General features: G+C 40.1%; 1 protein-coding gene across 5 annotated transcripts in view; it reads right to left on the reverse strand.

Annotated features, from left to right (window-relative positions):
• PCLO (piccolo presynaptic cytomatrix protein) overlaps positions 1-26,285 on the reverse strand; it is a 378,876-nt gene that overhangs the window by 298,253 nt on the left and 54,338 nt on the right. For all 5 annotated transcript variants that reach the window (XM_063448187.1, XM_063448188.1, XM_063448185.1 and 2 more), the window contains exon 2: positions 15,409-16,789. In XM_063448187.1, coding sequence (XP_063304257.1) covers positions 15,409-16,789 — 1,381 coding nt within the window. The remainder of the gene's footprint in view (positions 1-15,408; positions 16,790-26,285) is intronic.

A 26,285-nucleotide genomic window follows, 5' to 3' on the forward strand; every position in this document is an offset into this window, starting at 1 on the left:
TGTAATTTTATTTCCATTTATTTTGCTAATTTCTATTTTCCACATTTGGGTCCATAGTGTTTATCCCAGAGTAATCCAAGAGAAATAGTTTTCAACTAACACTCTTAAAGGGACAAAAACACAAGGGCCTGCATAATAGAGTAAATCACCGTTGCAAGGGAATTTAATATTGTGGCATACAATCACAAATGTAACCCCAAAGAATCTTACTGTAATTTGATTTTTTTTTCTTAGTGTTCCACATATTACTCTGCATGTAATTTTATTTGCCTTTAGGGAATTATTCTAGATTGGAGTCTGGGGCGTATTAGCCGCGAGGCAAACAAGGCATTTGCCTTGGGCGGCATTTTCCAGGGGGCGGCAAAAAAAGGGGGCATTTTCCAGGGGGCGGCGCTGGTGGGCGGCTGGCGAGGGAGCACTTCCTCTGAGCTGTCTGCTCAGCTCCCTCGCGCGCCGCAGAGTGAGGCTGGGAGCCGGAATATGACGTCATATTCCGGCTCCGCCTCCCAGCCTCACTCTGCGGCGCGCGAGGGAGCTGAGCAGACAGCTCAGAGGAAGTTCTCCCTCGCCAGCCGCCCGCCCGGCAGCCAGTGCCGCTCGCTCAGCAGCCACTGGACCACCAGGGAGGAAGAGACACCCCTCCTCCCCAGCATTCCCAAAGGTAAGGAGGCTGGGGGGGTGTTTAAATAAATTTTTAAAAATGTGTTAATGTGGGTGAGTGTGTATCTGTTATTGTGTGTCTGTGTCTGTTAGTGTGTGTGTCTGTTAGTGTGTGTGTCTGTTAGAGTGTTTCTGTTAGTGTGTGTGTGTCTGACTGTGTGTGTCTGTTAGTGTGTGTGTTTGCCTGTGAGTGTGTGTGTATGTTAGTGAGTGTGTGTGTCTGCTAGTTTGTGTCTGCTAGTGAGTGAGTGTGTGTGTCTGTTAGTGTGTGTCTGTTAGTGAGTGTGTTTGTCTGTTACTGAGTGTGTGTGTCTGTTAGTGTGTGTTTCTGTTAGCGAGTGTGTGTTTCTGTTAGCTAGTGTATGCGTATCTGTCAGTGAATGTGTGTGTGTATATTTAGAATGCGGGGCAGGGGGAAAGGTTGGGTGAGGGTGGCGCGGGAGAGGGGGGGGGGGGCGCCTGAGTTTTGTCCTGCCTAGGGCAGCACAAAACCAGGATACACCACTGATTGGAGTCTTTATATATATATGTAGATATATATATATATATATATATATATATATATATATATAATGTGTGTATTTATTATCTTTTTTAGTTTACAAATTCTCACATTGGTGTTAGTTTCCACGTTTAGGCACAATATTGTTTTGTCCATAAAGTTCTTCATTAATATTTATGTTAATCTTTATTGTTATTATTTACATGCCTTTAGCAATATATAGACATCAAAGTATATACTCACTTTTTTTTTACCTTTTGATCTATATTTAGATTTTTAAACATTTTTTAGTGAATATTATTGATTTATAATAATTTATTTGAGAGGTATTTGTATGGTGGGTTACTTCAATACCAGCACCATCTGCCAGTTGAGTGCCAACATTTGTATATTATTAAAGGAAAACTCTGGACACTGTAATGTACCTTTTTCTATCAATGGGGAGCTACTGACTGGCCACTCTAAGCCAATCAGTGGCACCCCCGTCGGTTGGCACTTCATGCTTTCTATAACTGAGAATCAGAAGCCAGATGCGCCTTGGGAATCTACAGATTAGCGCTGGAGACAAAACGGTTTTACCCCCCTAAGGTGCGAGTGTACCCGGGACCTCGTGCCACCATAACGACTTTATTTAGACAAAGTTGTTTGTTATGGTGACCGCAGTTTCCCTTTAAGCATTATTTTAATACATTTGGAAAAACCTTATCTTCATTAGGATATTGGGTCATTTAGCTTTTATAAGTTTTATTGTTAATACATATTAGTGTTCTGTTTAGCTTTTATAAGCTTTATTTTTAATAAATGTTATTGTTCTATTTTGCTATTTATGTGCATCCTTTTCCTTTTTATGTACATAGATGATACACATCCGAATTAGACTGTACCCTGGTCTACACAAAGAACATAAAATTTCACAGAGAGGATGATACACATTTATCAGTGCTGTACAGAGAACAGTCAGCAAACTGGTATTACCAGGATTTGAAAATTGCAGCTTATCTTGTCAGCTCAAACAAAGAATCAAATGCACTTCCTGTCCCTGTTTAAAGAGCACACAGCAAGGATCATCATATGGTGCTCTACAAGAGTAAATTACAGTTGCCAGGGAACATAACAAAGGTGCAGATGGCTCTCTGTAGTTGACCTCTTTAGCAATGCATATCAATGTATAATTTACCCAAGTGTTAAAAGCTATGTTTAATTTCAAATATCATCATTAAATAATATGTAATTGCATAGAGAAATTGCATAATAACATACATACAAAAATAAAGTGTCAACATGAAAATATGTTTTTTTTTATTAATAAATATGTCACTGCTCCGATAACATAGTGATGATATTTTAACAGGCGGTCCAATGTTTAAAATATGTTACTATTCTAAAGTACATAATTATAGTAAGGATTACAAATTAACAATGGAATAAAAAAGTTGTTCTATAAAATAAAAAAAATGGATGTGGAAAAAAAGACAACTTCATATTTCCTAAATAAAAAAAACACAACATAAATACAAACAAAAGTAACAAAAGCTAGTAAATTTTATGTGTAATACTAATATATTCTGAAACCTTTTGCGTAGCATTTTGCAGAAATTGTTGGGGTGTCTCAGGAATTTTATATAATAGATGTTGAGTTTAGAAAAAGTGTGAGGGTGTCACCTTAACAACATTGGCCTGCAAATTGATTATTTGTACTTTGCAGATGACTGACAACACACGCAGGGCATGTGGCAAGGACACACTAAATAATTAGAAAGTAAGTTAACTCACCCCATCCCAAACACATCAAGACAGTCATGTCTTGGGATACCTGTCCTATTGTCATTAGCAATTTTTTCGGTTGTCAGCACATGATCATTGGACAAAGCGAACACAGAGCATTTTTGCCAATAGCCGAGTGATTCAGCATTGCACTGCACATGGTCAAGAATGGTTGGCTGTTTGCTTGGGTTCCCGACAACTTGGCATGTATCCACCCAGGTCACCTCATACCAGCCTCCATGTATCACCAATGAATTGTATTGCACTACAGTCACCATCACCTCTGGGACAACCCTTTCCATCCCAATCTCACACGTTTCTATTTCTGACACTATAGTGTTCCTTTAAAACCAATGTGGTTGTATTTACTTGTATTTCAATGCATGAATCATGTGTGGTTCTTTGCAATTTGGGCTTCCAATGTTGGGCAAAATGTAGTATGTCTACTATTGGGTGTGTAAGGCTAAAGGGCAAAAGACACACCTTAAACATAAAAGCTATTTCTGATAGAAAAGTAAAATACATACTTGACTTGGAATTCTGCCAGGTAACTGGACAAGTAGAATGTGGATGCTGAGATAAGTATTCAGTTTATATAGAATATGAATGTTGAAGACCCTACTTGTTATACTTGACTGATGCAGAACTGGCTAAAACAGAACTGGTCAAGACAAGACCTCTCTTAATATATAGCACTGTAGCATCTTGGATTTGATCAGGAATATTCTAGGTCAGAGGTGCCCAAAAGGTAGATCCCCAGATGTTGTAGAACCGTGGTGCTTTGCATGAATTTAGAATGATTTAGAATGAGAAAGCATCATGGAAGCTGTAGTTTTAAAAACATCTGGGGATCTACCTTTTGGGCACCCCAGTTCTAGGTTATATGTGGCAGGAATAGATAAAAATAAACAAGGTAGACTTGTTATCTGGAAACAAGGACTAAAAGAGATAGGAGTGAATGCAGTAACAAACTGGACACTAAAATAAATGTCAGTGCTTCTACATACAAAGAAACAAGCTAGAAATCGAATCAATATAGAAGGCAGTCATCTCAAAACTCCAGTGAGGCATGCCACTGGGCACACGGGGAGAACAAACTAAGCCAGACAATCAAAGGGGCACTCCAGACCCCTGTAGAACTTTATTTTGCTGCAAAACTTTATGAGTCAAGACTGATAATCTCAGCCATGGAGGCTTTGGTGAGCCTGGCACGGCAGTGGAGAAAAGGTAAGTAAAATCAAATTTTTACTACACAGAGAGGGTGGCCGGAAACCTAAACATTTACTCCAGAACTATAGTGTTAGGAATATATGTTTCTATTCCTGAACTATAGTGTTCCCTTAAAACCAATCCAGTTATATTTACTTGTATTTCAATGCATGAATCAAGTGTGGTTCTTTGCAAGGGCAAACGATACATTATTACAAATGCAACACCCAGGCATTTAAATTATTTATTATTCAACTGTTTGCTTAAATAAAGTATATTGCTGAATAAAAAGAAGCTAATCAATGCAAAACTAATTGTTTGCTATAATCTTACTCTTAACACACCATCAAAAAGGACTAACTGTAGAATTATCAACAATATCAAGTCTGTGTGACAATTTCCTGTACAGACTATTATAAGGACACACTTTCTACGGCTCTCAACAACATCTCAATTACAGTATATTGTTTCCAGTTACAGCACTGATGTGAAACTGAACTGCTTCCAGTTAGATCAAGAGATATATTTACATTTGTTTTGAAAGAACTTTTTACTTATTGCACCTTGGCTAGCCAAGTGTTTAACGAAAAATAATACAAACACATTTTGATTAAAAAAAAAAAAACAGTTTAATTATTCATGCTAAATAATTAATTATGGTAACTGACAAAAATGAATCTGAAAATAGACAGAATGTTTTTGGTTTATTTGTAATAGAGTAAATATGAATAGAGTGCTACTATTAGTACTACTTCTACTATGACTAATAATAATAATAATAATAAATAATTTAACAGTAAAGTAAAATTTTGATTACTATGATGTAATCTCTTACCAAAAATGGAAAAAGGAGGTAACCAAGGATGACCCGAGTCACCTTGCTTCCTAGAACCAAGGACAAAATGCGCATGAGGTGTTCCCTATTAAGGGTTAATAAGTGTGTAGAGGTTTAAAAAAAAAAAACACCCCTCTCTGTCTCATTAGAGATTTTGGCTGAACACAGCAAGGTGAATTGCTAGTGTAGAACTCACCTAAGAGGTTTTGCCTTGACATGGCAGAGGAGCTTACACTTAAATGGCCATTGGCTTTATACTAAAAAACCTTGAGTTAGTTAAAACGTGCAATTTGGATTTGAGATAGTGCACAAATACAGTTTTCCTTTGCTTTTAAATTATAGCTTCCCATCTTAATTAGTAAAAGTACCATCTAGAATGGATACTTGACTGGATCTGTTAATAATAAATAATGTTGACCTTTTGTCAAACAGTCAAATAAAGAAGCATTGGAAAAATAGTAACAATAATATGAAGTCATTTGCAGGGCTGTATTTACTGCGGGGCTAACAAGGTATTTGCGGCACTTTGTAGGGGGCGGCAAAATGCCCAGGCTAATGCCTTGTTAGTCTCATTTTGAGCTTGCTGGCTGGCCAGCTTTGGAACAACTCCCCCCGGGGCAGGCAGACTTTTGTTTTCCGGGCGGGCGGCGAGGGAGCTCTTCCTGCTGGATGCTGGAATATGATGTCACTGCGGCTCCCGGCATCACTTTACGGCACTTGAGGGAGCTGAGCAGGGAGATCACAGCTCCCTTGCCGCCTACTTTGGCCACCCAGCCGCCCGCCTCCCTAACCGTACACCCTGCAGCCCCACTGGGCCCCAGGTAAATAATGCACCCAGCTTTCCCAAAAGTAGAGAGGCTGGGTGGTTTTAAATTTTAAAAAATAATAATAATTGTGAGTGTTGGGGGGAAATGTGTGTGTGTGTGTGTCAGTGAGTGTGAGTGAGTGTGTGTGTGTGTGTCAGTAAATGTGTGAGTGTGTGTCAGTGGTTATGTGTGTCTGTCAGTGAGTGTATTTGTCTGTCAGTGGGTGTCTGAATGATTGTATGTGTCTGTCAGATTGTGTCAAATCAGTGACTGCATGTGTGTGTATGTCAGTGTATCTGAGAGTGTGTGCTGGTCCATGTATGTGTGTGTCAGTTTGTCAGTCAAAATGTGTGTTAGTTCACAGGAAGAGGCGTGGCCTTGGCAGGAAGGGGCAGGTAAATTTAAATTAGGGGTGCCCAAGATTTGTCATGCCTAGGGTAACACCAATCCAAAATACACCACTGGTCATTTGAATCAATTCAAACAAGCTCATATGAAGGTCACTAAAACATATCATTTTAAGTCCCATGGTGCCATTGTCCCATTCAGTGTTTTTAATGGTTTAATGCTAAACCATTACTGGTTTGATTCTTTAACTACAAGGAAATGTGTAATTTGTGACTTAGCCTTTCCTCCGGTACAGGCATTGAGTGGCCAGAGACCCTTATTTATTGTTAAACTGTTCGAAAATGGTTTAACATAAAATGGAGGGACACTGCCAAATTACTCCTTGTCTATAATCACTCCAATGAGATGAAATGGTTATAGTGCATACATTGTCCCTTTAAAAGAATATAAGAAAAATGCACTTCACACCATAATTAATACAAAAGAAACAAATTAAAATCAAAGAAAGCTCAATCAAGAAATATAACATGGGAAATTGATATTTAAAGGATTTAAGTAGATGGGTTAATGATATCATGTATAAAATCCAAGAATGCCAACAATGCTTTCAAAAACGGCAATGATATTAATTTAACCTGGAAAAGGAAAACTGATTAGTAAATGATAAGATAAACCCCCCAAAGTTTTTAATTACATAAATACAAAAGATCTCATAAGTTGTTGGTTCACTGAAATCAGAGATAAATGAAGATCAGGAAAATCCAGAGATTTTACTTTTTTTTAACCTCTTACTGTATACATGCACAACACTGTTGCAGCAAACAGTTTTAGATGACACATGACAAAGTGCTACAGAAATGAAAATTAAGTTAAGGTACAGATGATTAACTAGTCCTTAATGCATGGGATTATCAAAACCACAGTTTTTAACCTTTCAGGATTCTTTTCTTTCAGTAATCATACCAAAGAATTTTGGAAAAGCAGATGTAGTGCTCATATTTAAGAAGGGATTAAAATCTATAACTCAAAATTACAGACCTTTGAGCTTAACCTGTGGTTGGAAAATTATTTGAAGGGATATTAAGAAATCATATTCAGGAGTTTACTGTGAACAATAATATCATTAGTAGGAAATAACATAACGTATTAAATGAATTGTATGACGAAGTCAGTAGAAGTACAGAGCAGTGTGTTGCAGTGGATGTGGTCTATTCAAAATTTTCTATAGTCTATCACATGGTTTCCTCTAAAATGATTACTGTACACATTAAAACCAAACCCCTACAGCAGCTTACCTTATTCCAGTGCCGGGCTCCCTCGGTGCTAGTGACCTCTCCTCCCTCGCCAACGTCAGCTGCCGCGAAACTGCCGCGAAACTGCCGCGCAACTGCCGCGCACGCATTCAAAGTGTCCATAGGAAAGCATTTCTCAATGCTTTCTTATAGACGCTCTGCGCAATGGAGGCATAATATGCCTGCAGCGTCGCAGATGCACCTCTAGTGGCTTTCCGGAAGACAGCCACTAGAGGCTGGCTTAACCCCAAATGTAAACATAGCACTGCTATGTTTGCATCTGAAGGGTTAAAACCTGAGGGACCTGGCACCCGGACCACTTTATTGAGCTGAAGCGGTCTGCGAGACTATAGTGTCCTTTTTAACCCCTTAAGGACCAAACTTCTGGAATAAAAGGGAATCATGACGTGTCACACACGTCATGTGTCCTTAAGGGGTTAAAGATAGAGTGCAGCTAATAATTAATACAGATGATGAATAAAAAACTGAACTTTATAACTTGAGACTTTTTCAGCATATGTTACTCTATAATGGGACTATCTAAAGATGGAAAATGTATTGAAAGGAGAATTGGATGCTCCTTAGCCATTACCCTTGATATGTTACCTGTTGTTCTACTTGGCTTTATTTTATGAAAAGAAAATCAACAATCTCACCTCTAATACAGGGCAGGAATATAATTTAAACATGTGGGAAAGTAGTTGTATTAGAGTTTAACCTGTTTGCCTGTACATCACAGTTTAGCAGTCTAAATATACATGTCTATGTGTTATATCTGAATACTGTTTAATAATATTTTTAATTAGTTAAAATGAAATGTACATAAATTAATCTATAACCAGAACCAGGTTTCCTCATAAATGTATAACAAAAATGAGCAAATGTTTGCAAATTACATCATAATCCTTTTAGTACAAGGCAACCATTGCAAATGAAGAGAAGAAAAGGAAACATTGTTTAACCCCTTAATTTCCCCCTTTTCACTGTATGGTTTCCCTATGCTGTATGTAATGTAAAATGGAGATAGCTTATAACAATGACTGACAGGGAGCCAAAATAGAGGAAAATAGTGGCAAGATTAAATGGTCTGTATTCCTAAATTTAGGCTCCACTGAATCTGGTACAAAATGTTTATGTTTATATTCTACGGTACTCGAGACTGTCTATTAGTGATGTCCAGAACGGTTCGCTGGCGAATAGTTCCTGGCGAACATAGCTTGTTTGCGTTCGCCACGGATGGCGAAAATATGTGATGTTTGGTTTGCCCCCTATTCGTCTTCATTGAGTAAACTTTGACCCTGTACCTCACAGTCAGCAGACACATTCCAGCCAATCAGCAGCATACCCTACCTCCCAGACCCTCCCACCTCCTAGACAGCATACAATTTAGATTATTCTGAAGCTGCATTCTTTTTTTTTTGTGTGTTTATTATACATTATCCTCCATATCCAATAACCTGTGTTTATTATACATTATCCCCCATAGCCAGTAACCTGTGTTTATTATACATTATCCTCCCATAGCCAGTAACCTGTGTTTATTATACATTATCCCCCCATAGCCAGTAACCTGTGTTTATTATACATTATCGCCCCCATAGCCAGTAACCTGTGTTTATTATACATTATCCTCCCATAGCCAGTAACCTGTGTTTATTATACATTATCCGTCCATAGCCAGTATGTTTTGTTATACATTATCCCCCCATAGCCAGTAACCTGTGTTTATTATACATTATCCGTCCATAGCCAGTATGTTTTGTTATACATTATCCCCCCATAGCCAGTAACCTGTGTTTATTATACATTATCCTCCCATAGCCAGTAACCTGTGTTTATTATACATTATCCGTCCATAGCCAGTATGTTTTGTTATACATTATCCCCCCATAGCCAGTAACCTGTGTTTATTTTACATTACCCCCCCCCCCATAGCCAGTAACCTGTGTTTATTATACATTATCCCCCCATAGCCAGTAACCTGTGTTTATTATACATTATCCCTCCCATAGCCAGTAACCTGTGTTTATTATACATTATCCCCCATAGCCAGTAACCTGTGCTTTTTATACATTATCCCCCCATAGCCAGTAACCTGTGTTTATGATACATTATCCTCCCATAGCCAGTAACCTGTGTTTATTATACATTATCCTCCCATAGCCAGTAACCTGTGTTTATTATACATTATCGCCCCCATAGCCAGTAACCTGTGTTTATTATACATTATCCTCCCATAGCCAGTAACCTGTGTTTATTATACATTATCCCCCCATTGCCAGTAACCTGTGTTTATTATACATTATCCTCCCATAGCCAGTAACCTGTGTTTATTATACATTATCCGTCCATAGCCAGTATGTTTTGTTATACATTATCCCCCCATAGCCAGTAACCTGTGTTTATTTTACATTACCCCCCCCCCCATAGCCAGTAACCTGTGTTTATTATACATTATCCCCCCATAGCCAGTAACCTGTGTTTTGTATACATTATCCTCCCCATAGCCAGTAACCTGTGTTTATTATACATTATCCCCCCCATAGCCAGTAACCTGTGTTTATTATACATTATCCCTCCCATAGCCAGTAACCTGTGTTTATTATACATTATCCCCCCATAGCCAGTAACCTGTGTTTATTATACATTATCCCTCCCATAGCCAGTAACATGTGTTTATTATACATTATCCGTCCATAGCCAGTATGTTTTGTTATACATTATCCCCCCATAGCCAGTAACCTGTGTTTATTTTACATTACCCCCCATAGCCAGTAACCTGTGTTTATTATACATTATCCCCCCATAGCCAGTAACCTGTGTTTTGTATACATTATCCTCCCCATAGCCAGTAACCTGTGTTTATTATACATTATCCTCCCATAGCCAGCAACCTGTGTTTATTATACATTATCCTCCCATAGCCAGTAACCTGTGTTTATTATACAGTATCCCCCCATAGCCAGTAACCTGTGTTTATTATACATTATCCCCCCACAAACCTGTGTTTATTATACATTATCCCTCCACAACCAGTAACCTGTGTTTATTATTCATTATCCCCCCATAGCCAGTAACCTGTGTTTACTATACAGTATCCTCCCCATAGCCAGTAACCTGTGTTTATTATGCATTATCCCCCCCATAGCCAGTAACCTGTGTTTATTATACATTATCCTCCCCATAGCAAGTAACCTGTGTTTATTATACATTATCCCTCCCATAGCCAGTAACCTGTGTTTATTATCCATTATCCCCCCATAGCCAGTAACCTGTGTTTATTATACATTACCCCCCATAGCCAGTAACCTGTGTTTATTATACATTATCCCTCCCATAGCCAGTAACCTGTGTTTATTATACATTATCCCCCCATAGCTAGTAACCTGTGTTTATTATACATTATCCCTCCCATAGCCAGTAACCTGTGTTTATTATACATTATCCTCCCATAGCCAGTAACCTGTGCTTATTATACATTATCCCCCCATAGCCAGTAACCTGTGTTTATTATACATTATCCCTCCCATAGCCAGTAACCTGTGTTTATTATACATTATCGCCCCCATAGCCAGTAACCTGTGTTTATTATACATTACCCCCCCATAGCCAGTAACCTGTGTTTATTATACATTATCCCTTCCATAGCCAGTAACCTGTGTTTATTATACATGATCCCCCCATAGCCAATAATCTGTGCTTATTATACATTATCCCTCATAGTCATTTATCGTTGGACCTAGACAGAATGATGTCTTAGGCCGGCCCAGAGAGTGAGTGAGTGAGTGACATGGATACATGGATACAACCCAATCTTAGGAGTAGTGTTCTGATGTAGTAGATGAATTTAGCCGTAGTCAGAGGGATTCAGTGAGAGTAGTGGTGAAATGTGTGTGGCATGACTGAGCGTGGGTAAGTAAGAGTCAAGTATTTTAACTGGGCACTAGTTCTAGGTGGGATAAAGTGGTATAGCGGATGGATGAGTAGTTTGGTTAGTTTTAGAGGTTTGTAGAGAAAGTATATAGTGATCATGATTTTTAGCGATATCCAATATTTTTAAGGTGGTCTCAAACAAACATAAAATGCTATATAAAATTTGTGGGAATATCGAATAGTCGTGTACAGTAAATCAGAGAGGGCTCAGAATATCGAACCATCGATCAGTAACCTGGATGAAGTAGGGGGTCTATCTGTTTTATTAAATACGCGGTAATATGCTTTTAATGGGATAGGACGTTAGGAAAGGTGTGTGATTGGGATAAGTGGTTGTGGCTGTATTTACCTTATCCTGGGACCGACCTGGCTCCTAAGCTCGAGCCGTGCGTAGCTGGATCACTCCTGCCTCCACACGAGCCGCATGCGGCTTGATCTCCTCTTCTGACTTAACCACGTGCACTGGCCCGCCTGGCACTAGGAGCACGGCTCGAGTCACGAGCTCGCTCTTAAAGGGGCAGTGGGAGCCAAAAGTTGATTCAGGCTCCCATTGGCCCACGTCATTCCAGCACCCCTACACACTAACGTTTTGGGGGCGTAGGCATGACGTGGGCCAATCACTGGTGTAACAGTAGTGTACATTAAAAAAAACTAGAAATTTGACTGTGAAATAATAGCAGTCAGTTTCCTTCACACGTGTGCGTTTCAGGGCCTGCCAGGGCACAGTGTCACACCAGTGCAACTCATATCTGGTGTAACAGTAGTGTACATTTAAAAAAAAAAAATACAGGGGGCTTGTTGTCACCTTTCGGGGACCCTTGGTGTTGTACGTAGCTGGGTGGAGGAAGAGACCTTCAATGACATCAGTGAGGACGGGACATGGCTAGCTTGGTATCCAACCTTGTGCAAATGGGGAGATTGCGGTTGTGCAAATGGACTGTTTGCGGTTGTTTGCGGTGCGTTAAACGGGGAGTTTGGTCTGTTACTGTGAAGCGGGCGTAACCCTTACACTACCTGATCGATACAACATCATACCTGATGTTTTAAAGCACGTTATTCCAAACAATTTAGGAATGTTAGGTGATTTATGCCCTTAAAACCAGACTCTGCATCAACTATGTAATTTTCCATGGGAGTTTTGCCATGGATCCCCCTCCGGCATGCCACAGTCCTGGTGTTAGTCCCCTTGAAACAACTTTTCCATCACTATAGTGGCCAGAAAGAGTCCCTGTGGGTTTTAAAATTTGCCTGCCTATTGAAGTCTATGGCGGTTCGCCCTGTTCGCCCGTTCGCGAACATTTGCAGAAGTTCGCGTTCGCCGTTCGCAAACGGAAAATGTTATGTTCGCAACATCACTACTGTCTATATATCTGTATAATTCGGTTACATATTATCCGACAAGGTAAACAACATTCACTAGGCCTTATTGCCGCCCATGTTCTCGAGGAAGCAATATTTTTAAGTGACCATCTTATCCATACACAATCCAAAGCACACAGGTCACAGAAGATGCAACAACCAAATTTTGTGAAAACTGGTCATCTGCAACCTAGAAGTACACCATTTGATGAAAATGCTCATTATGTAATTGACAAAGATGTACTGTATCTTTTTACTGTTATACGTTATGTCAATTGGCCAGCACACTTTGTCAATGTAACATAATATTGAAATCAAGATGTACTTCTCCACAATGCCTGTTATTACAGTGCCTTGCAAAAGTATTCACCCCCCCCCTTGATCTGAATTTTATGTTATGGACCAGAACACAATAGTTTAAGTTGGTGAAGTGAAATGAGAAAAATATATACATAAAACTATTTTTTAGAAATAGAAAACAGAAAATTGGCATGTGCGTATGCATTCACCCCCTTTGTTACATAAAAAGCTCTGGTGCAACCAATTACAGAAGTCACATAATTCAAATTCAGAAGTCACATAATTAGTGAAATGATGTCCACCTGTGAGCAATCTAAGTGTCACATGATCTGTCATTACATATACACACCTTTTTTGAAAGGCCCCCAGAGGCTGGAACACCTAAGCAAGAGGCACCACTAACCATACACTGCCATGAAGACCAAGGAACTCTCCAAACAAGTACAAGTCAGAGTTAGGTTATAAAAAAATATCCAAATCTTTGATGATCCCCAGGAGCACCATCAAATCTATCATAACCAAATGTTAAGAACATGGCACAATATCAAACCTGCCAAGAGACGGCCGCCCACCAAAACTCACGGACCGGGCAAGGATGGCATTAATCAGAGAGGCAGCACAGAGACCTAAGGTGACCCTGGAGAAGCTGCAGAGTTCCACAGCAGAGACTGGAGTATCTGTACATAGGACGACAATAAGCCATACGCTCCATAGAGTTGGGCTTTATGGCAGAGTGGCCAGAAGAAAGCCATTACTTGCAGCAAAAAACAAAATGGCACGTTTTGAGTTTGCGAAAAGGCATGTGGGAGACTCCCAAAATGTATGGAGGAAGGTGCTCTGGTCTGATGAGACTAAAATGTAACTTTTGAGCCATCAAAGAAAAGGCAGTGTCTGGCGCAAACCCAACACATCACGTCACCCAAAGAACACCATCCCCACAGAGAAACATGGTGGTGGCAGCATCATGTTGTGGGGATTTTTTTCAGCAGCCAGGACTGGGAAACTGGTCAGAGTTGAGGGAAAGATGGATGGTGATAAATACAGAGATATTCTTGAGCAAAACCTGTACCACTCTGTGCGTGATTTGAGGCTAGGACAGAGGTTCACCTTCCAGCAGGACAATGACCCCAAACACACTGCTAAAGCAACACTTAAAACATGTAAATGTGTTGGAATGGCCTAGTCAAAGCCCAAACCTCAATCCAATAGAAAATCTGTGGTGAGACTTAAAGGTTGTTGTTCACAAGTGCAAACTATCCAACTTGAAGGAGCTGGAGCAGTTTTGCAAGGAGGAATGGGCAAAAATACCAGTGGTAAGATGTGGCAAGCTCATAGAGACTTATCTAAAGCGACTTGGAGCTGTGATTGCCAAAAAAAAGGTGGCTCTATAAAGTATTTACTTTAGGGGGGTGAATAGGTATGCACATTGACTTTTTCTGTTATTTTGTCCTATTTGTTGCTTGCTTCACAATAAAAAAAACATCTTCAAAGTTGTGGGCATGTTCTGTAAATCAAATGATGCAAATCCTCAAACAATCCATGTTAATTCCAGATTGTGAGGCAACAAAACACGAAAAATGCCAAGGGGGGTGAATACTTTTGCAAGGCACTGTATATGATGTTGATGAACAAAATAAAAAAATTAACTAATAAAAGAAAAAAATGTACTTACACTACACCCACATATAAAAACACACACACTCTAACTCTATATGTGTGTATATGCAACAGTTTCTATCATATTTTAAATGGTCAAGTTTTTTTATTAGTTTGGCTGGGGCGATTAGGCGGTGATTCAGAATAGTGAGCCAACAGGCGTTCATGATGTAAATTCGGGCGTGATTATAGTAAATCTTTAGTGAATCAACAGTAATAAAAAAAAAATTTAAAAAAAAACAAGAACTTTTTAGTAAATTTATTGATCCCACTCTTATATATACCTTCTGTATCTGTGGTTAAAGAGCTGGAATTAACTGATAATCTGTTTATTTAAAGTCTATTTGACAAATGCCATACCAATAAAAGAAAAATTCAACATTTTTATTTACCAACATTAAATCTAAACTGATAGCAATTAAAAGTGGCTATTAAAACAGTCTTGATCGTTAATGCTAGAAAATAGTGTGCAATCTCAGTGTAAAGGACCCATGCCTATAAATCATATCAAAGTGATCATATTCCTAGTTATATTAATTGTTACAATCAGATAAAAATGTGACTGCACACAAGAAAATGTATATATAGTAGTTTCTATATTAACTTTTATTTTTGCATATACTCAAGGCCCTATCTTCTGTGTAACTGTGTGATGAAAAACATATTCATTTTGCATTTTAGTAAAAAGGCTCTCTTTCAAGCTTTCATAATTAATAAATAATAATGAGGACAATACTTGCTTACCTCAGTCATATGTGGATTTGGATTGAAGCCACATAAGCTACATACAGTAGAACGGCATTGAGTGCACGTATTATAGTTGGCCTTTTCTTTTGAGTGAAGATGTAGCTCTGTGGATTTGCAAAGAGGACACAAAGATTTCTCAGCTGCTTTAGATATATCCTGTGGGAGGTCTTGATGATGTTTTTTGGATTGTGATGTTGGTTCTGGAACCTTTTCTTGTTGCTGTGGTGTTGATTTTGTAGGTTGTGCTAGAGGAAGTGCAGGCTTTCCAGTAAATTGGGATGATGGTTTTGTTTCTGCCAATTTTGAAACATCTACCTTTTGTGCTGTTTGAATTATTGGCGTGGTGGATAGCACCTGTTGTTTTGTAGGTTGTGTTACTGGCCCCTGTTTCACAACCCCTGTTTGTTGTACCTGTTGTTTTAGATTTGCTGCCGGTTGTGGTGTTTTTTTAGTAATCCCAGCTTGTTGAGATGGAGACTTTGTAGATCCAGCTGGTTGCACAGATTGTTTGGCAGTACCTTGGGTTTGAGTAGGCTGTTTCTCAGGTTCTTTTGTGACATTTTTAGTAGGATCAGACACTAGAGGTTTTTCTTTCAACCCACCTGGTGCATGGGTTGTTTGTTTCAAAGGTACTGATTTTTGTAAGTTTTGCTTATCTACTGAGACATGTGTAGCAGGTCGATCTTGCTTCATGGATTCCTTTTTAGGGCTTTGTACTTGGGCTGATGAGGTAGTACGTGTTGGCTCTTGAGCCACTGATTTCAGGGGATCTTTTGCATGAGGCAAAGGGTATTTGGGAGTGGGTATATTTGAAAGGGGTTCTGTGGCATTTAATGGCTGTTTTGCTATATTTGAAGTTCCTTGTTCAAGAAGTGTTTTTGTGTCAGGTTGCAGTTGTTGCGATTTTGCAGACTGCTGTGGAGTTGGTTTTGTGGCATCAGTAGGCTGATACCTTGCATGTCCTTGTGGATGTTGTGGATATCCTGGTGACTGTTGCACTTGATGAGAAGGCTTTGCATTTCCTTTTAGGCTTTCATTTTTTTCATGTTCTTTGTCTGTAACTCTCTGTTTTCTCAGTGTTTCTTCCTGATTTGCTCCTGGATCAGATTTTGAATCAAATGGATTAAATTTATTTACCACAGAAGAGACTACACTTAATGGTTTACTGTCTGTGAGAAAACCAGTCATAACACTTGATTTAGGTTCTTCTTTAACATCAGGCTTTGATCTTGGTTCTCTCAAACTCATAGTTGACGGGCTTCGTCCAGGTGTTTTCAATTCTGTTTTAAAGGCATCTACTGTTCTGCTTTTACTCAAACCAGTTGGCCCGGGATCAGGAGGTTTGCTTGGCAATCTTGGAGACTGATTTGCATCAATTCTGTAAAAAAAGATAATAAGAAAATAAATCAATACAAAAAATGTACATGCTCAAGTAACCATTATAATTTTTGTTAAAGAAAGGTGTGATTGTGTTAATAGAATAAGAAGCACGGGAGGAGATTAACCCCTTAAGGACACATGACATGTGTGACATGTCATGATTCCCTTTTATTCCAGAAGTTTGGTCCTTAAGGGGTTAAAGGGGTTATTCAATAAACATTGGATTTTGCCCAGAGGGAGTGAATTCCTATCACACGGCAATTCTCATATTTACTAAAGCCCAATGCAGTTAGAATTTGGTCAGCCTGAACAAGTCTGCAGCAATCGCCCAGATGCATTCAGTGTCTGGATTCAAATTGGTGCTACAGAAAGCCTACGCAAAGAATAGGACTCGGTAGATTCACAAAACACCAGTTTTAATAAAATTCAGCATGTAAACAATCTATATACAAAATCCCAGTGGTTTAACAATTGATATGTTATCCACTTAACCCACACCGACAAGTTTAGGAACAAAAATATAAACACAAGGAGTATCTTACATTTGAACTTTGAACACTGTATGTGTTGAAATAATGCACATGTTCCAGATCTGTGACTACTATCAAAAGTTGCAGTTTTCCACCTAACAGAGAGGGAGTGGGACCCCACAAATCCCACCAGGCTGACACTTTGTTGTTAATGCTTTTATGATTAATAAAATGTTTGTTTAAGTGATGTGACACTTTGAGCCAAGATATTACTGGACCTCCACTTGATTATACTCCCGTTGTACCAACCACATAAATTGTTCAAAGTTCAAATGTAAGATACTCCACCTTGTGTTTGTATTTTTGTTAATAAAATTTGGGACTAAAAAAATCTGGTAGGACGCATGTTAGCAAATCATTTTTCACTTGCAATAAAGCCAGTGTTCAAATAGTAAGAAACTCCTTGGTGGTGAAAGGTTAATGATGTAGGGGCTGGCAAGCTCTTGGTAGACAGCTGCCAAATTACAAAAGTGAAAAAAAAAAAATTCCAATGCAAGTGCTGCCAGTAGGAAAATTGTTCAGATTTTTTAAAAATCTCGGCCCAAATATGCCTCATTCAATCAGGATTTCGGCAGTCCAGTGACATTCAGCAAGCCCATTTGAGGCCTGAGTGAACAATATCTGGATTTTGCAGTCCATACAGCCCTGTATCTTTTGCATGTTTTTAAGTGTTGTTTAATTTTCTTCTTCTCAGAAATGTATTCACATTGAAGATGCACAGAAAAGAAATCATACAAGAAGAAAACAGAAATTGTGCCCATCATTAATCATAACCCTAATATGCTAAAATTAACACATCACTTAAACAAACATTTCATTAATCATAAAAGCATTAACAACAACTGTCGCTAGCTCTTTGGATATTGATTCATCCTTTCCAATGCAATGGGGAAATGTGTATAACCATTATAACATTGATAATCAATGTCTTATGGATATGAGTCACCGCTCTTCAAGGTAATTAAAATATTTTCTAGTATGTCAAAACAGTTTAACTAACACAACCTAGTTTGCATAAAATTGATGGAAATTTAAAGGGACATTTCAGGAACCAATGCAAATTTAATGTGTACCACAGGTTTCAGCCTCATCAATATGCTGTATTTTTGCATCTGCAAATCTAAGTAGCTTTTGCAAAAAAAAAAAAAAAAGATCTCATCAACCTAGATCACCCACTGCAAGGGGGCTGTAGAGATCTTCTGGGCTGCACATTTGCCAGTTGCAAACATTGTGGATTATCTTACAAACTCCAGCGTTATCACTCATAGCATAGGAGTATTACTATGGTTATCCAAAATACCAGGTCTTTACCCAGTGAAGATTTAGACCAGAAAGTCTCATCGCTGGACCACCAGAGATCTGACTCTTCAACCTTACCCAAAGGGCGGGTGGTAATATTATTAAAGTATCAAAAAAAAAAATTAAACAAATACATTTTAAAAATAACATTTCCAAATTTAAAAAATAAAATAATTTGCTCCTTCCATCTCCCATCATGCACACACAGTACAGCCATATCCCACCTCTCACTACATGCATTACTCACTGACACACACTACACCCCTCTACACATACTACATCCCATATACACACATACATACTATATCCCACACATACATGCTACATCCCCTACACACACACACACACACATACTACATCCCTTAAAATACATACATGGGCTACATCCCCTATTCACACACATAGTAAAGATCCTACACACACATAGTGCACCACAAACACAACATAGATATGCCAAATTACACAATACTAGACCACAAACAATCTACTCTACAAAAGCAGTTTAACTTGCAGCTTCTGTGATACACACTGTGTAACAATGTAAGTTTTATTGTGAGGGAGCTATGAGACACACAAATACTCTGCACAATACTCTGCACAGTAAGTGTTACTGTTGTGGAGATATGTGATAAACTAAATGAAAAGAAATAGGAGTGGCCAATCGATAATGCGGACAGAGCAGGGGGTAACCCTAATAGTAAATTGGAACAAAAAAAGAGAGAAATCTGTCCTATAGGATATAGATCGCAGTATGTATGCAATAGGTAATGAACAGTTAAAATACCCTTTAATAGAGTTGGGTAAATACAGTGAAAACTAATATAACGAAAAAGGTAAAGAGTAAAGTGCAGAGACACACACGGAAAGGAAAAATTAGTGTGTCAAAAAACAACTAAATACTACGTGTAACTACTATAGGTGCCCTAATGTCATAAACTGGGCAAGTACTGTAAGTGCCGCAATTAATCTATATGCTGGTAATTGGTACCACAGCGGTAACTCTGATCGGTATGGTGACAAGTAACCCAACAGTAGATGAGGCAGATAACAGTAAGGGATATCAAATATCACGGGGTGACGGTAGTAGTGTACGTATAGTTTTAAGATAAAACAGTACCGATGTCCTACATAGAGTCAGTACGTCCCCAAATATATCTCAATTGGAGAGTAGGAAAGCAATGTATTAACATGGAGAGTACCACCGACCAATCTTTAGCTCAAACCACCGGTCCCTAAATGGAACCATTTACTAGGGTATACAATCCTGGTGGGCAGTGTGAGAGAAGAGAGTAGCCGGGTATCGGTTTAGTGGAGGGGGTGAGCCGTATACCGACTAGAAGAATGTCGGATTACAGTGTGCCTCCCTCCGGGTTAAGCATACATACCCATAAAAATTATGGTCAATGAAGGAAAAGGTCGAGGTTATTCCCCATAGTTGCCGATGTTAGGCGAACTGTATGGGTAGATAAATTTTGATATCACAGGTTAGTCGTGTTTCTTAGACTAACTTGTTTTGACCTATGGTTGCCAGTGTCGGACAAACCAAGGTGGTGACCCGATAGTAAAATCGAGACAAGAAGTATCCTTACTCGACTACCTTACTATAGTTGGCTATCATTGCTGGTGTTTTGATATACAGTAGACGCTACCAAGTAGCCCTCTTTTGAGTGTATAAATGTCTGTATGATAAGCAGAAAGTTTAAGTACAGGGAGGCTAGAATGGTGCCTTCATGGGTACCAGGTATAGTAAAGTGGTAGGAGACAAGGAAGAGGGAAGGGTATGTAATAAATGTTTGCCCTAATAGTTCCTTTTCAAAGGTAAAGTTAATTTTGTTGTAATAAAGTAGTATCCTGGTTGATACTAAAGGTTACTGTTCGTCCGGAGCTTAATTAGGCAACCCGTATGTGTGAGGTAGTAAACCGGGATGCTGGATGATAATAACAAGTATCGCTCGAGTACAAGGTTTTGGTCAACCAAGAGATTTTCGTAGTAATGTCCGAGGAGTCAGGGTAACCTTGAGGTGGACGGGTTAGTGTCAAACCCGAGACCGATAATAGGTGCCACACTTCAGCCCGACGCGCGTTTCGCCTGTGTGAAGAGGCTCATCAGGGGGAAAAGTCTTCCCTGATTCGTCAGGTTTAAAAAGCCCGCTCACAAATCTGATTGGTTGCTGCAGATAAGAGAGGGAGGGGCCAAAATACGGTGGTCCATGGAGCACAAACTAGTGCTAATTGCGAAATTTGCAATGGGAGTCTGTACGGTAGACGTCTCCGGTAGATAAGTCATGATCAACGTTATCCTTAGGGGAGGTATACAAATTGGTCAAAATTACGCTGAGTCCATGGGGGATAGTACAAATGCCCAATAAGTCAACGCAAAAGAAGAGAGTATGACGAAAAAGGAAAATAACATAAATAAAATTAAAATAAGTGTAGACAGTCAATACCAATAGCTGATAGAATGCCCAAAAGGGCTTATTGCCGTGAGTCCATGATGGTGAGGCTTAGTGATCGTACAATTAAGTGACGATCCTGATAAGGTCTTGACGATTATAGGTTACTCAGGGATTAGATATTAAACCGGCAGTTAGGTTGGTATTGTGACATAAGCTGGTAGGACCTTGTCAATTGTCAACTATAATTAGTGTGACACATGATATAGTCTGGTAGTCAGACCCAGAGGTGATGACACGAGACAGACTCTGCTGGTCTTGACCCATTAGTGGATCGTCAGAAGTCTGCACTCAGTGCGGCTGGAATCTAGGAATAAAGTGAAAAAGATACTACAACATGTCGGTAGGTGAATACAACAGTTTCCAGAAAGAGTCCCGATGGTCTAGTATCCAATCGGGAGTGGATGCCGATGGGAAAGGGCACAAGGGTAGGTAGGTTATCCATAGTGGTGCCCTCCCATTGCCCAAGTTAGTGGATTGTTGTAGGAGTCGGTCCCCAAGGCGGAGCCATAGTCCCAGAGATACACCACCTTAGTGTATAAATGGGGTGTAGTTGAACTCCTCATTCAAGCCGAGAGGGGATAATGTCTTGAAAGAAAAAATCCACTGAGACTCTTTGCGCAACAACGCCTTATTGAAATCGCCCTTTCTAGGGTTAGGGAGCAGTTTCTCTATTGCTTGGAATTTGAGATTATCCGGTTTGCCATCATGAAAGTTTTGAATGTGCCGAGCCACCGGGGTTGGAGTTACCCTGTTGTTAATGGATGTTACATGCTGTAATATTCTCCGCCTAAATTGTTGGAAAGTTTTCCCAATGTACTGCGTGCCGCAGCTACAGGTAATTAAGTATATAATTCTGGTAGTACTGCAGTTTACCAGGGCATTGGTCTCCACAGTGTAGTTGGTCTGGGTGGAGGTGGTAGACTTGGAGGGTAGAATGTACTGGCAGGCCTTGCAATGTCTGCATCTATATGTTCCTTTAGTCTCTGAGAGCCAGTTTGTGGTTGGCAGAGGGGATGCTAGATGACTCCGGACAAGTTGATCTTGCAGGTTGCAAGGCCGGCGTGCTGTAATTGAGGGATACTGTGGTAACAATTTGGAGAGTACAGGGTTATGGAGAAGTATTGGCCAGTTGGTTTGGAGAATTTTGGACATCGGTCCCCAACCTTGATCGTAGGTAGCGATACACCGTGGGGCCTTGGATTCTTGTCTCCGTATCGTAGGTAATAGGGTTGATGCTCTGTCCAACAGGCAAACCCGATGGAAGGCCTTTTTCAGAACCCGATTAGGATAGCCTAGTTCCTTAAAACGAGATCTTAGAATTTGACATTCTTTATGAAACGTGTGGTCTACTGAGCAGTTCCTTCTGGCCCGTAGGTACTGGCCGTATGGGATCGAGGCCTTCAATTTAAACGGGTGGTGGCTGTCCCAGTGGAGAAGGCTATTTGTGGAGGTGGCCTTCCTGAATAGTTCTGTTTCAATAGTACCATCCATAAGCAACAGGATCTTTAGGTCCAAGAAGACCAGCTCATTTTCGTCTATGACATAGGTGAGCTTTAGGTTGATGTCATTTGCGTTAAGGTCCTTGACAAATTCCTGAAACATGGGGACGGATCCTGCCCACATGATTAGGAGGTCATCTATATACCTATGCCAACTTAAAACAAATTCACGGAAGTGGTCAAAACGGGGTGTGGAGACAATACACTGCTCCCACCATCCCAGAAATAAGTTGGCATAGGTAGGTGCGCAAGCCGTCCCCATGGCAGTCCCAGAGATCTGTAGGTAGTGTTGGCCATTAAAGACAAAGTAATTGTGAGTTAATATGAATTCAAGTAAAGTTAGAATAAACTCCGTCTGAAGGTTGCTGTAGGCAGTGTTCTCCAAGAAGAACCTGCAAGCCCTGAGGCCTTTGTCATGAGGGATGTTGGTATATAAAGCAACAACATCGAGACTGGCTAGCTGGGTGTACGGTGGGACTGTCAAGTCCTGTAGCATCAGCAGGGTGGATTTCGTATCCTGTAAGAAGGATGGTAGTTTTAACACCATGGGGTGAAGAATGCTCTCGATGAATTTACTGGGAGATTCTGTTAGGCAGTTATTACCCGACACAATGGGCCTGCCAGGAGGGGGATGCAAGCCCTTGTGTACCTTTGGTAAACAATAGAAGGTTGCTATGGTGGGATTTTTGTGTGGTAGGAGAAACCGGAATTCATCTTTATTGATGATGGAACTGTTCAGGGCCTCATTAAGGAGTTTCTCTAACTCATCCGCGAACATCTTAGTTGGGTCTGAGGGGAGAGCCCTATAATATAGTGGGTCAGAAAGGTGTGACATGCACATCTCAATATAGTCGGGACGGTTCATCAGTACGGTATTTCCACCTTTGTCAGCTGGTTTGATAATGATTTCTGTCTGTTTTTGGAGATCTTTAAGGGCCTGCCGTTCCATAAAGCTGAGGTTGCTACTACCGAAATTGTGGGTCGGAGCGGATTCAAGCTCTTTCAGTGACATCTGGACAAAAAGGTCTACATGTGGTGAGTCGGCAAAGTTTGGTGTGAAATAACTTGCTGATTTGAAACTCGTGAGGGGTCTCGAGAGATCGCTTTCGACCAGGAGGGTGTCCAATGTTCTGGATAATTCGTAGTCCTCTACTGAGAGACCCATTTCGTTAGCCATCACTTGATCCTTTTTGGCGTGAAGGATGTTTAGGGCTAGTTTCCGTCCAAACAGATTAAGGTCCTTAGACCAGGTAAACTTATTGCAGGTAGGTGTGGGTACAAAGGATAGTCCCCGATTCAATAGGGATAGGTGGTGTTTGTTTAATGGAAAGTCTGATAAGTTGATGATTTTAGAGGCTATTGTCTCTGGGTACGGTTCTGGTTCTTGTATCCCCAGCGATCCCTGTCTCTCAGGCGTCCCCGTTGCTGTCGCGGTTGATCCTGTTCTAAAAAAGAGTTTGAGGAGGGATTGGTAGAAGTCTGAGAGTTTGCAATATCAGTGGATACTGGGATATCCAGAAACGAAACTATCTTATCAGGGTTTTTGAGTATGCTTTTGTTACTGGTATTTGAAGAGGACCTAGGTTCCCTTGAGCGGTCACTATTGCGGTTAAACGGTGATCTCCGTCTCCTTTGTGGAGGTTGATCCTGGTCGGACCAATCCGTCTCGCCTGAGGAGGAACCCTGATAGTTATTGCGCCTTCTAGAGTATTTGGTAGAAGGCCTGAAGATTGTGCCGTTTTTGAAATCCTTGAAGTCCCGCTGAAATTTATTGTGTTTTTTGATTTTTAGATGGTGTCTGAAATTATTGATGTTCTGTTGTAATTTATTTTCCATTGGTATGAAAAGAGCGTCAGTGTTGTAGTTTTTTATTCCAACAATGTCATTTTTGAGTTTGGAGTTGATTATTTCAAAATTTGTAGATTCCAGTCTAACCAGAAAATCCATTAGTCTGGCCGAGCAGTCAAGCAGGATAGAATTCCATTCGCTCAACTGCTCGTCCGTCTGGATTTTATCTGGTAGTAATATCTCTGGGCGAAGTCCTCTGGGAACCAATTTCTGTTCCAAATATTGCTTCAGACTGGTTAATTCCCAGAGGCTTCGAATTTGGACCAATTTGTATACCTCCCCTAAGGATAACGTTGATCATGACTTATCTACCGGAGACGTCTACCGTACAGACTCCCATTGCAAATTTCGCAATTAGCACTAGTTTGTGCTCCATGGACCACCGTATTTTGGCCCCTCCCTCTCTTATCTGCAGCAACCAATCAGATTTGTGAGCGGGCTTTTTAAACCTGACGAATCAGGGAAGACTTTTCCCCCTGATGAGCCTCTTCACACAGGCGAAACGCGCGTCGGGCTGAAGTGTGGCACCTATTATCGGTCTCGGGTTTGACACTAACCCGTCCACCTCAAGGTTACCCTGACTCCTCGGACATTACTACGAAAATCTCTTGGTTGACCAAAACCTTGTACTCGAGCGATACTTGTTATTATCATCCAGCATCCCGGTTTACTACCTCACACATACGGGTTGCCTAATTAAGCTCCGGACGAACAGTAACCTTTAGTATCAACCAGGATACTACTTTATTACAACAAAATTAACTTTACCTTTGAAAAGGAACTATTAGGGCAAACATTTATTACATACCCTTCCCTCTTCCTTGTCTCCTACCACTTTACTATACCTGGTACCCACCATTCTACCCTCCCTGTACTTAAACTTTCTGCTTATCATACAGACATTTATACACTCAAAAGAGGGCTACTTGGTAGCGTCTACTGTATATCAAAACACCAGCAATGATAGCCAACTATAGTAAGGTAGTCGAGTAAGGATACTTCTTGTCTCGATTTTACTATCGGGTCACCACCTTGGTTTGTCCGACACTGGCAACCATAGGTCAAAACAAGTTAGTCTAAGAAACACGACTAACCTGTGATATCAAAATTTATCTACCCATACAGTTCGCCTAACATCGGCAACTATGGGGAATAACCTCGACCTTTTCCTTCATTGACCATAATTTTTATGGGTATGTATGCTTAACCCGGAGGGAGGCACACTGTAATCCGACATTCTTCTAGTCGGTATACGGCTCACCCCCTCCACTAAACCGATACCCGGCTACTCTCTTCTCTCACACTGCCCACCAGGATTGTATACCCTAGTAAATGGTTCCATTTAGGGACCGGTGGTTTGAGCTAAAGATTGGTCGGTGGTACTCTCCATGTTAATACATGGCTTTCCTACTCTCCAATTGAGATATATTTGGGGACGTACTGACTCTATGTAGGACATCGGTACTGTTTTATCTTAAAACTATACGTACACTACTACCGTCACCCCGTGATATTTGATATCCCTTACTGTTATCTGCCTCATCTACTGTTGGGTTACTTGTCACCATACCGATCAGAGTTACCGCTGTGGTACCAATTACCAGCATATAGATTAATTGCGGCACTTACAGTACTTGCCCAGTTTATGACATTAGGGCACCTATAGTAGTTACACGTAGTATTTAGTTGTTTTTTGACACACTAATTTTTCCTTTCCGTGTGTGTCTCTGCACTTTACTCTTTACCTTTTTCGTTATATTAGTTTTCACTGTATTTACCCCACTCTATTATAGGGTATTTTAACTGTTCATTACCTATTGCATACACTGCGATCTATATCCTATAGGACAGATTTCTCTCTT

This window comes from Pelobates fuscus, chromosome 3 (assembly GCF_036172605.1).
Source record: "Pelobates fuscus isolate aPelFus1 chromosome 3, aPelFus1.pri, whole genome shotgun sequence".
NCBI lineage: Eukaryota > Metazoa > Chordata > Amphibia > Anura > Pelobatidae > Pelobates > Pelobates fuscus.